The sequence below is a fragment of the Ammospiza caudacuta genome, chromosome 5 (genome assembly GCF_027887145.1).
Source record: "Ammospiza caudacuta isolate bAmmCau1 chromosome 5, bAmmCau1.pri, whole genome shotgun sequence".
Lineage (NCBI taxonomy): Eukaryota > Metazoa > Chordata > Aves > Passeriformes > Passerellidae > Ammospiza > Ammospiza caudacuta.
The window spans coordinates 29,650,057-29,662,961 of NC_080597.1; the positions used below are offsets into that span (position 1 = coordinate 29,650,057).

Below are 12,905 nucleotides of genomic sequence, written 5' to 3' on the forward strand. Positions count from 1 at the left end.
GTCAGAGGAGCCAGGTGGGGGTGCCTGGCCCCAGCAGGATCTGTTCCCAGTCTGTCCAGCACTGGCCCCCATCCCCTGAGCAGGGTATGGCCAGTGTGTCCCCGGCTCAGCCTCTTCCGGACGTGGGCTGAGAACGCCTGAAATTTGTCCGGATGAGTCCCCAGTGCCTCCTCGATGGTGAAGTGCAGCTGGCAGAGCCCATCCCTTGGGCCAGGAAGGACGGCGTGTCTCCCGCTCTGGCCAGCGTCGCAGTGTGTGTAAGTCCTGTGGTGTTCTCCTCCGGTGGGCTGCCCCCGATGGCCGCAGCTCCCCCTTGAGGGGCAGCCCCGGTCCCCGCTGGCACCGGCCGTCAGACGGTGACCTCGGTCTTGCTGTTGGTGGCGAGGTGCCGGGAGTGCTGCCCGTACAGCGAGGCGGAGGGGCCGAAGGCCTCGGGTGGCCCCTCAGGGCGCAGGGTGGCCAGGCCCGGCCGGCGGGGGCCGCGATGGGGGCCCCCCTCCCAGCCCCCCGGGAAGGCCAGACCCCCTGGCACCTTGGGGCCCTTGGCCTTGGGCAGGGGGCAGCCCTCGGCCAGCACCGGGGCCTCGGCTGGGAAGGTCAGTGTGCTGGCAGAGGGTGGCTCCAGCCCCCCGAACCGCCTGTAGAAGTCCTCGGTGGTGCTCTCTGTGGGGACAGTGCAGTGTCACCCCTGCAGGGACACCCCTTTCTGCTGGCACGGGGAAGCAGGGAGGGGGCAGTGGTGGAGAAGGCTGGGAGGGGGCTGTAGGAGGGATTCCGGGTGCTGAGGGAGGGATGCTGGCAATAAACTGGCTGGGCAGTGCTGTTGGGAGATCCCAGGGCACCGACTGCTGGGCAGTGCGGAGTGTCCGTGTGGATCCTGAACCCTGATGGGGTGGGCAGTGCTTGAGGGCTCTGTGGGATCCTGGGTGCTGGTTGACCGGGAAGCAGTGGATCCGTGGAGGACCCTGGGCACTGACTGGCTGGGGGGCACAGCTGGCTGGTGGAGTGGTGGAGGAGCTGCAGGGTTTCTGCTGAGAGCAGTGACCCCAGGAGCATTGGGAAACTGGGATGCTTGTCCTGCCTGTGCCCCTTTGTGGGCCCCATGCCCCTCCTCACTTGGTTTCTGGGGTTACCAGGGTGCACGCCCCCAGCCACCATCCCACCCCCCACGGCAGCGGCACTCACCTCCAACCTTGAGGGTGGTGTAGGAAGTGTAGTCCGGGGCTGAGAGGGCCAGGCTGCTGGCCAGCGGCAGGCGTTTGCCATGGCTGTGGGGCCGCCCCAGTGAGGGGGCAATGGCCACTGCGTTGTTCAAGGGTGGCTTGTCTGCAGGGGCAGAGACGGGTAGGGGCTCAGATGTAGGCTGTGCCCTCCCACTACCTTTATTCACTCAAAGGAACTTATTTTTCCCCACCACACCAGTGCCTTACCTGTGCTGTTTCTGGAGGGACCCCGAGCCAGCCCCTCACTCAGTGGGACCTGCACACCCCCCATGAGGCTGTCCATGTTCTCGGAGGGGCTGTGGCCTGGCTGCTTCAGCAGATCTGTCAGTGTCCTGGAGAGGGGGTGAAGGGCTGTTAGAACAATATCCTGCTCCCCTGGGACCCCTAATTCGTCCCAGCCCTGAACTCCACTCTGAAGGCAGAGCTAGGCAGCCTGGGGCTAGGAAAGAGCCACTGGGAGCAATGCACCCAGAGTGCCTCCAGGCTTTTGCAGCCTGGGCTAACGAGTCTAACAGCTAATTGGGATCTGCCTGGGGCTGAGCCCTCCCAGAGCCGGGACCATCAGTGGTTAAGAGTGGTGAGGGAGATGCATGGCTTGGAGCAGGCTGCAAGGGAACAATGAACTGAGGCAGAGGAAACTGATCTGATGGAAGCTGGAGCAACGCCTCTGGGATCCTCCCCTGGAGCGAGAGCCTGGTGGAACAGGGGAGAGGAAGCAACACCTCCACTCAGGTCCCTTTGAAACAGAGAAGACCCCAAGGAAGGGATTAGAGAGGCCACTTGTGCCCCTTTGGGGAAGGAAATAAACTAGTGGCAGCCTCTGGCGCAGGCGCTGTCTGCATAACACCCTCCTTGTAAGTAACAGCATTAAACATTAAACGCCATTACATAACATAGAGCCCTATTTCGTTTAACATTCATGGGCAGAGATTCTGTAGTCCCACCACAGCGTGCTGGCAATGCCAGAGCGTGGCATGCTGGTGGTGCCAGAGCAGGACACACTGGCGGTGCCAGAGCAGGGCACACCAGCAATGCCGGAGCAAGGTACACCAGTGCTGGTGGTGCCAGAGGAGGGTACAACAGCAGTGACAGAGGGAGCACATTGGCAGTGCTGGAGCAGGACCTAGCCACATGTCACTGCAGCCTTTGGCAGCAAGTCCCAGAACAGGATGGGATCCTCTTGCTGGTGTAGGGCTTTGTGATGAGAAGACACACCATTCCCCCTGCAGAGACCATGCCTGCATGACTGCGAGAGTGCAGGGGTGTCCACTCAGGGCTTTTTTTGGCTCGCTAATCCCCAGCTCACTGTCAGCCTGCCTTGCGCCTCGAAGGCTCTGGCTGGCTCACAGACGCACACCGTGAGCTGACGGTTAGTGAGTGGTTGGACGATAAAACAGCAGATTAAACTCAACATGCATAAATGCAAATTGGAGAGGAAGGGGGGAATAATCCTGACTTGGTAGATGTGTCAGCTCATGGCACCAGAGTGCTCAAAAACCTAATGAACATGATGCTCAGAATTTCCGGGAAAAGCAGTGAGAGCAAGGAAGAAAGCAATGAATTGTACCTGGAGGATGCTTATCCTTGTGGGGACCTGAGGAAGCCTTTTCCCTCCCAGTTTGGAATCAGTCAACATAACAGGGCAGGGGCAAGAGCAAAGCTACAAGGAAGAGTCACTTGCCCTGTGGGTTAATTTCACATCAATCTTGGGAAGCTTTGTGTAGCAATCCCTCTGGGATCACTTAATCTCCAGATGGGCCAAGAGAACCCTGATAGAGCTGAAGAAATTGAAAACTAGCGAGGAACAAACCCTGGCAGCTGACCAGCTGGAAGGCAGCTTGGCGGAAAAGGGCCTGGGGATCCTGGTGGACCATGAGCCAGCAGAGTGCCCTTGGGACAAAGGTGCTGAATGGTTTCCTGGTCTGCGTTAGGCAAAGTGTTGCCAGCAGGTCTAGGAAGGCAATCCTTCCTCTCTGCTCGACACTGGTAAGGCCACATCTCTGGAGAGCTGGCTCCAGCTCGATGCAGGAGAAGCCCAGGGAAGGGACACAAAGATGAGACTGGAGCATCTGTTGTATGGAGGAGAGGCTGAGAAAGCAGAGACTGTTCAGCCTGGAGAACAGAAGATTTTGGGGGAACTTATCAATGTACATGAGTAGCTGAAGGGAGGGTGCAACAAGGACAGTGTCAAGCTGACAAGAGGTGACAGGTGCAAACAGAAATGGGAAATACTGTTTAAACAGAAGAAACGTTTTTTTTTTTCCCTGCAGGAGTAGTTAAATGCTTGACTAGGCTCCCTGGGGAGACTGTGGCATTTCCATCCTGCAGCTGTTCAAAACCTGCACCTTCCCAGGAACCTTCCTGCAACAGACTGACCCAACCAGGGTTCAGGCCATGGATGCTGCAGTCAGAGAATCTCTGGGCACAAGCCTAGGCAGACAGGGGCTGTGCCTAGGCAGGGCAGGGGGAGGCAGGTCCCCCGAGGCCATGGGTGTGGGCTGTCAACTCGGGGAGCTGCTGGCCTGTCAACTCCCACCTTCCCTGGGGTGCACTGCTCACCAGTCCCTCCCCACTGGACGCTGCCTGCTCTTGCCTGTCCCCGGGGCCAGCGCTCAAACAGGCTTGTTTCAACAGAAAGTCCAATGCGATTTGACCTATTTTTAACATTATTTTTTCTTTTCCTCGGGTCTATTTATGAAGCTTGAGCAATCCTTTATCTATGACTTCTCTCCACATAAATCCGTCAATGCTCTTTCTCACAAACGTGCCCTCCGAGCTGGCCGCTTGGGGCGTGTGGACAGTAACAATTAACAACAACGGCTCGAGCAGCAATTAATGAGCTCTTTTGCTAAGGTGAGAAGTACACAAGTCCCCAGCACCAGCAACACTTGGATTCACCCTGCCCTTGCACCACGAGTAGCACCACTGGCCAGGGCTGCCAGTAGGGCTCTCAGGGACTGCACCCCTTCCCTGGCTTATCCCCAGCTGATGCAGTGCAGGAAAGGTGGACGTGGAAGGTGACACTATGGAGGAGTTGTCTCACTGAACATCACCTTGGGGGTTTTGAGCCTCAGTCTGGTTCTGTGGCTTGGGGGTGGGAAGAAGGTCAAGCCACATCTCCCTAGGTCACCTGGTGGTCTGCAGCACCAAGATGGATTGGGAGTGCAGATGGAGGAAGGAAACAAAGAGCAGATGTAGCTTCAGATCTGCACTGCTCATTTGCAAAAAGTCCTGATGAATGGAACTGCTGAGGCCTCCATCCACACTCTGGTCATGGATGCAGAGAACATGAGGCCATGTGTGCAGGTGGCTTGCCACCCAGCTTGCTTGGACGTCAACTGGACAGGCATGCAGCCACCACCACAGTGAGCCTAGCTCTCCTTAAGGGTGTGACAAGGATGCTGCAAACTAGCCTAGTACAAGACCTGATACCAACTACAGAGGCAGATACAGAAGCAATAATGATGGAGGCCAAGAGATCTTTGCAGCAGAAGCCATGCATGAAGCAACACAGTGTTCCTGATCCATACCCGAGGTGCTTGTGTGGGAACAGGATGCTGACCTGGCACAGCAGCCCAGCCCAGGGCCTGACCCACTTTTTGGGAAGCCCAAGCCCCCTACCTGGCAAGCCCACTAGGAAAGAGTATGGAAGTCCTGGCAAGGGGACAAGGAGCAATGCGGGGAGACAGGAGCACAGCCTCCAGGAGAGAGGAGAGATAATGAATTGATGGGGACAAGTGACATTGCCATGAGCTGAACCCTTGGTGGGGACACAGAAGGTGGCAGCCACTGGATGAGTGGGGTGATGAGGTTTGGAGCAGAGGTGCAGCATTGCAGGAGGCACAGAGCACGCTGCAGCCACAGGTGAGCATCCTGGCTGCTCACAGCACCTCTGTGCCCAGTGAGAGCCTCATCTTCACCTCCCGCGGGAGACATTTCCCACAGCTTATAGCATGTCTGCCCAGGGCAGGGGTGCCCATCCATGCCACTGAGCGGCATAGGCACTGTGGGACGCCTGCCCAGTGGGGCTGGTACACCCAGGGATGCTCAGGAAGGTGTGGGGTTATCAAGGTGTCTTTGCAAAATGGGAATTGCAGTGGTGGGTATTGGAACTTGGACAAAGTGGAAATGAGCATCCCCAAACATTACGTTCAGTCTAGGGACAGACCTCCAGGTCTCCCTGCCTACTGGAGCTGGATCCTCTTTCGTCCCCCAGAGAGCCAGGGCAGCATGTGATAGCACACCATGCTGCCTGCAAACACTTTTTCTACATCTTCACCACTACCTGCTACCATGGACATCAACTGCAGGCCCTGGACTTGAGCTTTGCCAGAGAAATAGCCAGCACAGCTGGAGGAACAGTGGGGCCAAATTTGGGGACCCCAAATAGCACAGGGAGACCCAAGGAGTAAAAAGCCAGAGCTGAGCACTCACCTACTGCAGCTGCCAGGGCACCTGCTCCTAACAGCTGTTTTGCCCCTCTCCAGAATCCCCCCTACTCCCTAGGAGGCTGCTCCTTGCCCAGTTCTTCCCATAGGGTTGTTCACACCAGCTATCAACTTGCAATTCCCACCCAGGAGGTTTTGTGGGGGAGGTCTGGGGCACGGACGTGCTCTCAGTGTAATGGGCACAGACAGATCCCAGAGGCCCCCAAGGACCCAACGTCCTCGGAGATTTGGGGACTGAAGAAAAACACAGGCAGGTGTTCCTGACTCAACGCGGGGTTTGGCCAGGCTAAGCGAGTGCCGGGGACAGATGCCAAGCATGAGCCGAGCAGGAAGGAGAGGGGATTGCAGGAGCTGCCATAAGGTCCTGCAGGAGGAAGGCGGATGAGGACGGGAAGACAAACCAGGTAGCTGCAGTCACTTGAGCGCCCACTTCCCTGGGTGGACCAGCAGCCAAACCCATGAGGAGATAAAGATATGTTGGAGATGGCCAAGGTGTGGGGGTCTCAGGACAAGCTGGACACAGACTCAGGTGTCTCCATCAGAGAAAAGCTAATGGACTTTTTGCACCTGGTCACTCTTCTTGGGTTTGGACCAGGACCAGAACCATGACAAACAACATCTGGAGGTGCAAAAGTGGTTGACCTTAACCCCCAAGCGAGAAACCTGCAAGCAGCAGCAATGGGAGCTGTCCAGGGCAGCACAAAGTGCTCCCCAGGAGCGGAAAAACCCTGGCAGGAGGGAGGGACAGGAATGGAAATCAAGACAACCGTGCAACAGGAAGCTGGCCCAAGGCCATGATGCGGTGCCCAAGGAGCAAATGAGAAGCTCCTACCTGAGGCGCCAGGAGAGTGGCAAGGTGGCACTGCCCATGCCTTGGACCATGCGTGGGTTCAGTGGCAAGGCAGGTAGAAATAGCCCTGCTGTCTCAGAGGCACCAAGATGAAGCATATTCCCCCAGCTGCCCAGGCACAGTGGAATGGAGGTGACAGTGTCCCTTTCAGGATGCTGATGCTGTGTACCCAGGCTTTGGCACTGTCTCCATCAGCCCAGCACCTAGGAAGTCATGTCAGCCTGGTGTCTTGCCTGGTTCCTGGGGCTCTGCACCTGATGCACCACTCCTTCCCTGCCACAGCTTTCCAGTCACCATCCCTGAGGAACCCGAGCTGCTCACAACTTGCACTGAAGGACACAGGGCACAGAAGAGGGCAAGACTTCTCCTGACTTCTGCAGTAATGGAGGTGCCCTTCTGATTTTGTCCCTCAAAGGTGGATGAGAAAAACTCATCTTCTCCCAATTTGTATGCTGGTGCCCAAAAGATCTGTGGCTTTATGGAGAATAGGCACCTATCTCTCCAAACTCAGTGGGAAAATTGAGGCTTGCATGAGTTTAGAGGGAGGGGGGAACCAGGGGAATCACCCGACTCCAGCAGTGCAGAATTGAGGCTACCCACAGAAAACAGCCCCTGGTGAGTGGCAGCAGTCCCACCAGTGTCTGGTGGTGGGAGAGGGCAATACCCAAAGGCAGGGGATGAGGACACGGGTCTGGGTGTCCCAGGGTCTGATCTGACCCCTCCCCGAGCACAGTATCTCCTTCCCAGGAGGTGGGGGGGATGACCAAAAAAAGACACGGCGGCAGGCGAGTGGAAGGGGATCAGGAGGCTGGCGGAGGCCGTATTGATCCTGTCAAGGTGCCAGCACTTCCTCAGGCAACACGGGGGGAGGCGTGGGCACGGAGCAGCACACAGCCACGCTCCCTACCAAGGTGGGGGCACAGCATGGATCCCCCCAAAACTGCCTCCTGTGTCTCAGGAGGGTCCTGTGACCCTCCTCCACGGCTCAGTATATGACCCCTCCTCCAACCAGGGGTGATCAGCCTCTGCTCCCTTGAGTGGGTGTAAGAAGTAGGATGGGTCTGGATTTGGGGTGCAGCACCCAGTGGCTGCATAAATCCCAAATGGGCAGGGGGAAAAGGGTGCTCCAGGGGAAGGAGAGACTGTGCTGGTGCTGGGGGTTGCAATCAGGACAGTTGCCTGATCGTCCTGATGAAATAATTTCCACCAGCCCTGCTTTTCCTTTTTTTAAAAGCTAAAATCCCTCAACAAAATGGCATGAAAATGTGTTTCTCTCCAGGCTTGATGTCCTCACCAGGAAAATGCAAAGTAGAGCCCCAGGATGGGGAGAGAAGCATGCATTGGCAGCAGGAGGGAGAGGGAAAGATGCAGGACAGCCCCAGCAGCAGCGCAGGAGTTGGAGGAGACGCAGGGGGTCTCCAGTGCTCAGGTGTGTCTGACACCTTGACCTTCCCCCTGCCAGCCCTGTGCTCAGCCCCAGAAGTGGGCTGAAAAGTGGGGGTTGGAGCCACAGGGCATGGGCTCCAAGAAGAAGCTGCCCAACTTTCCACTGGAGGGTGTGCTCCAGGGGGTACAAGAGTGTGGACACCCCCTGCAAGGGCGGTGTCCCACGCTGGTGCACAGAGCAGAGACCAGGGCACACCCGGGCACACGCATACACGTGTGTGCACACATGCACACAGAGCTGGCGCAGCAGCCACGGTGGAACTGTCATTGCCACCTCGTCTCCCCCCAGCACTGCAAGCAAGGCTGAGATCAAGGAGACTGCAGTCCAGAGTCACCCCACACACAGTCAGACCTGGTCTCACCTTCCTGGGGCATTGGGAACCACACATTTGTTGGGGGTGGGGGGAAGCCACATCCTATAGCTCACATGTCACCCACCCCATTGCCTGGTGGGTTGGCACTCCTGAGCCAGGGACATGCCTCCTCAAGAGACAGAGCAGGTCATTTTGAGAGGAGATGGGTGTACAACCACCCCTTCTCCTGGAGGCTGTCCTGGCTGCCAGCCCTCCCTACTAGGTTAGTGGGCTACAGCCAACCCACCCCCTGGTGTTTCAGCATGCTGGACGGGGATTTTAGGGATCACCTCACCCTCTTGGCAGTCCCAAGGAGTCTATGCAATCAGCTAGGAACATGAGCTGCCACCCTTGGGGAGATGAAGCAGGGAAGGTGGGGGGACTGGACCCCTTTACCTGGAGACAGTCATCTCTGTCTGGGGACCCTGTGCCTTCTCCAGGCCCAGCTTGGTGAAGATGCCCACCAGCACCATGATGGCCACCACACCACAGATGATGTAGACGATCATGTTGGTCTTGTCACGAGTGGGGTCCTCGGGGGTCTCGTCCACCCGGGCAGGCGGCTGGCCCGTGTTGACCCAGTTGGGGGTGTCGTAGTTGGAGCAGCCACTCTGGTCCAGCCGCCCGGGCTTGAACTGGCAGCAGAAACGGTACCCGCAGGTCCCGCAGCAGTACTGGTAGATGCCGGCGTTGCAGTTGAACGGCGGGTCCCACTGCCCCATCACGTCGTAGTACCCGCGGCAGCGGTCCCCCCCCGGTGGTGCCGCTCCGGTGGGCGCAGGGACCGTGGTCTCCGGTGGCGGAGCCTGGCTGCTGTTCCCGCTGTCCCCGGGCCCCCCGGTGCTGGGCTCGCCGCTCCACACCCGGCCCGGCTCCAGCAGCACCAGGCAGCAGATACCCACGACGTAGCTCGGCTCCATGCGCCCGCGGCTCCGGGGGGCCATCCGGGCGAGGAGACGAGTTAGAGCCGCTCGCCCGGGACCGGCCGCATGGCCGCCGAAGAGCCCCGATGGAGGAGAAACGGGCTGGAGAGAAGGGGGGCGTAATGGAGGGAAGGCAAAAAAGGGTAGAAAAAAAGAAGTGGATGAAAAATAAAAGTGCGAGGGGACGTACCCCTTCCCCGTTTCTCTCCAGATCGGCCGACAGGCAGAGATTCAGAGCAGGGGGCGAGGCGGGCGGCATGGGAGAGCCGCCGCCTCCCGCCGGCCGGGGAGGGGACGCGGCGGCGGGCGGCGGGAGCGGGCGGGCGGGTCGGGCGCCGGCGGCCGCCCCATCCCCGCGCTCTGCCCGCGCCTCCCGGCACCGCGCTCCGCCGAGGCGACAGGCAGGAGAGAGAATGGAAAAGCAGCAAAAGCCCTTCGCACCAGGGCGGGAGGAGCAGGAGGAGCAGCAGCGGGAGGAGGAGGAGTGCGGGGGAGAGGGGGAGGGAGCCGGCGCGTCCAGCGAGGCGCAGGGGGCTCGGCTCCCCCGCCGCCTAACAGCCTCCCGAGGAAACCGGAGAAGGTCCTTCACCGAGTCCTCTGCCAGGTTCCCCGTCGCCACCGGGCGGCAGGACACCCGCTCTCCCCGTCGGGCAGCCGCCGCGGGCGGCCGGACACGCGTGGCACCGGTCCCGCGCTGCCCGCCCGCCCCCGAGCACCCCAAGCCCCGCCGCGGCACCCCCACTCGCCCGGACGGGAGCTGCGGGGCCGCAGGCGGGCACTCGGTGGTACAGGAGAGGTGTATGCTAAGGGAACAGAGCCCCCGGAGTGGCGGGGTGCCCTCCTGCAGCCCCTCAGCGAAGGGGACGCTTAGAGAAGGAGGGAGAGCAGCAGTCCCAGTCCCTTGTGAACATCAGAGCATCCCCCAAGGGGAGCTGTCTACGGGGGGGCTGTAGGATAGGCAAAGTGGGGGGCTACTTGGGCACTCCTAGAAAGTCATCCTCCACAGAGTCGGGATGATTTTCGACTAGCCACTGGTGGCCGTGTGCTTGGACTTCGAAGTTCAGACTCTGTGGGGAATGCACACCCACTGCTCTGGTCCCAGGCTGGTGCCACCCACAAAGGTGGTATTCATCCTCACCGCCAGCTCCTCTTCCCAAAAGGGCATGATTTCCTTTTCCTGCTCTGGGGCTATTGTGATAACAGCAGGATGGGGCGAACTGAAGGGCTGTTGGGCCCCTTGCCCAGCACTAACACATTGTACAGCCTGTAACAAGGGTGGCTGGGGTGAGGGGCAGTGACATATGGGAGCTGTGGCTGCAGCCTCATCACCTCCAGACAGACCTAAATCCTGTAGCAGCGAAGGTCAGCAAATCTGGCATCACCACTGTGTTCTTGGACATGCATTCCCTCCATGCTCTTTGAGAGGATGAATAATGCGTTGTTCTGTCTTGCCCTGTTTGTACTCTAACCCGGGGGATGTGGCTGCCCTTGGGCTGCATAGTGCTGGCACAGGAGACCCCAGCCCCCAGGCAAGTGGTGATACAAAAAGATTATAATAATGGAGGTGGGATTAAACAGGTCGGGGAGGCTCACCTCCCTCTGGCAGATGCTTCCTTCAGGCCAACACTGAAGCCCCATGGACCAGCCTGTCCTCAGGAGCCATGCCTTACCTGCCACACCACTGGGGACAGGCTGAGGGTCTCACATGGGATGAAGCACTGTCATCATCCTCCCTGTGCATCATGGCAATCTGATATTTCAGGCTGGAGCTTTGCACAAAAAGCTTCCCACCCCATCGAGGGTGAAACACTCGTGTGTTTTTCTGGGTGATGGATTTAGATGATAAAATATCCTTTCCCTATTCACCAAGCCTGAGGCCTGCAGGCCCCCGGTTGCTTCCCATCTGGAGTCTGGCAAAAGTCAAAGACATTGAAAGCATGGATGAGGAGAGCAGCTGGAGCCCGGGACGTGTCCATCGGTCCCAAGTGCCTCAGCCTAAGAGAGATCCATTAGGTAAGGTAGCTTGTAGCCTCCAGAGCTTCCTGAAAGAGATAAAAATGTAGTGAGGCGGAAAAGCCACACTTTCCCTGCCTCTCGGAGGACTCTCTGATGAAAAGCCCCATCGTCTGGAAGTTGCAGACATGGGGGTCGTTACCTCTAATAGCCGAAAGCAGCATCGGCCTTGAGAGAAGCTGCGCAAGCAAAGTTTGCGGCTGCCCAGGTAACGCCAGCAGTCGTTTCCCAGGCCCCGGCTGATCGCTCCCGACGTGTGTGCGAGCAGAGTCGCCCCGGGGGCCCGCAGGGTTTAACAGACTGTTAACAGGCAGAGCGAAAAACTGGCCAAAATCGGGGAGTTTGCTGGAAAATGGTTGCCTGGCATGACCTGGGAGAAAGGGAACGGTTTTGAGGAGCGGGGGAGGGTGTTTACTGAGTGTGAAGCAACCGAATTAAAGGGTCTCTGGGAGCGAGAAGGAGAGAGGAAGAGCCGCTCGCAGGCGCTAGCTGCGTGCATCAACCCAGAAGGAAAGCAAAGCCAAGGGCACGGTTTGGAGGAGCATCCGCCCGGCACGTCCCCGGCGCGCAGGGCCGGCCGGGGCTGGCTCCGTGCGGTGCTGGCACCGGGGGCTGCAGCCCGCAGCCCCGCTGAGCCGTCAGCTCATCTTTGTCAAATAAGTGACCCGGCCTCTAGCTGCATCCCCAAAGGGAGGGGGTTGTGAAAGGGAAATCCTGCAGCTCGGCACCTACACTCTCATATCACCGGGAAGCAGCGGCAGGACCCGCAGGAAAATTCAGGTCAGCAGGGACCTCCGGAGAAAAATCAAAGAACATGCTTGCAACATCCACGGACACTTCTAGGGACGGGGATTTGGGAGAAGAGCTCCGTTAGACTTTGACCACCAGCCTTGGAGGATGTCATGGAAATATTCCCTGTAGTGACAATGCCACCCGGACTACAGAAGGGTGTCTCTGTGCCTGCAGAAATAGGATATTCGGGCAGTTCAACACTGAGCGAGGAGGGATGCGCCGAGCACTGACACTGTAAACAGATTGTTTCTGGCAGGGCACGGTGATCTGGAGAAGATCCTCTCTGTCACAGCCAGAGAGCCCGACAGACCCAGATCCCTGCTGATCATGGGGGTGCAAGACTAGCAGAGCTGCCAGGCTCTTGCCCGAGGAGCAGGAGGAGGAGGGAGCCATCACCATCATCAGTGTGAAGTAAAGCCCTGGGAGCCTCCCTGAATGTGGAAGGATTTGGGGCGCAGTCAACTCCTGAGAAAAGCTGGCAGTGGATGTTTGGAGCCCCAAAGCTACCCAGCCAGCTCCCCCTCCCTCCCACCCAGAGAACCAGAGACACTTCCCTCTCCCAAAAAAGTGACTTTAACCATGTAGGACTGAGCCGGGCTCAGGGCCAAGAGGTGAATGGGGGAAAGAGTGCTGCTGTGGGATGATGCCCCATCTTGAAGGGCTGTGCTGCAATAGGAAGGCTCCAGCGCCTCATGTTTGTGCGCTGAGGAGTGCTGCCAGAATGGGTTTTGCTTGCAAATCAGCAGCTAACACCCGACATCATCATCTAGGAAGAGCTGAAGGCGAAGGAAGACTGTCAGGAAGAGCTTCCAGCATGCGCTGCGACACCGTCCCCTGCCTGGAGGCAGAGGAGGGGC

At 58.6% G+C, this 12,905-nt stretch overlaps 1 protein-coding gene across 1 annotated transcript; it reads right to left on the reverse strand.

Annotated features, from left to right (window-relative positions):
- Nucleotides 1–43: 43 nt before the first annotated feature.
- Nucleotides 44–9,264, reverse strand: SHISA8 (shisa family member 8). Its single transcript, XM_058805905.1, has 4 exons — nt 8,717–9,264; nt 1,431–1,555; nt 1,186–1,326; nt 44–663 (listed from the first exon to the last, which is right to left on the reverse strand). Exons 1-4 carry the CDS (start codon nt 9,262–9,264, stop codon nt 350–352), a joined length of 1,128 nt encoding a protein of 375 aa, XP_058661888.1. The 3' UTR covers nt 44–349.
- Between the last annotated feature and the right edge of the window lie 3,641 nt (nt 9,265–12,905).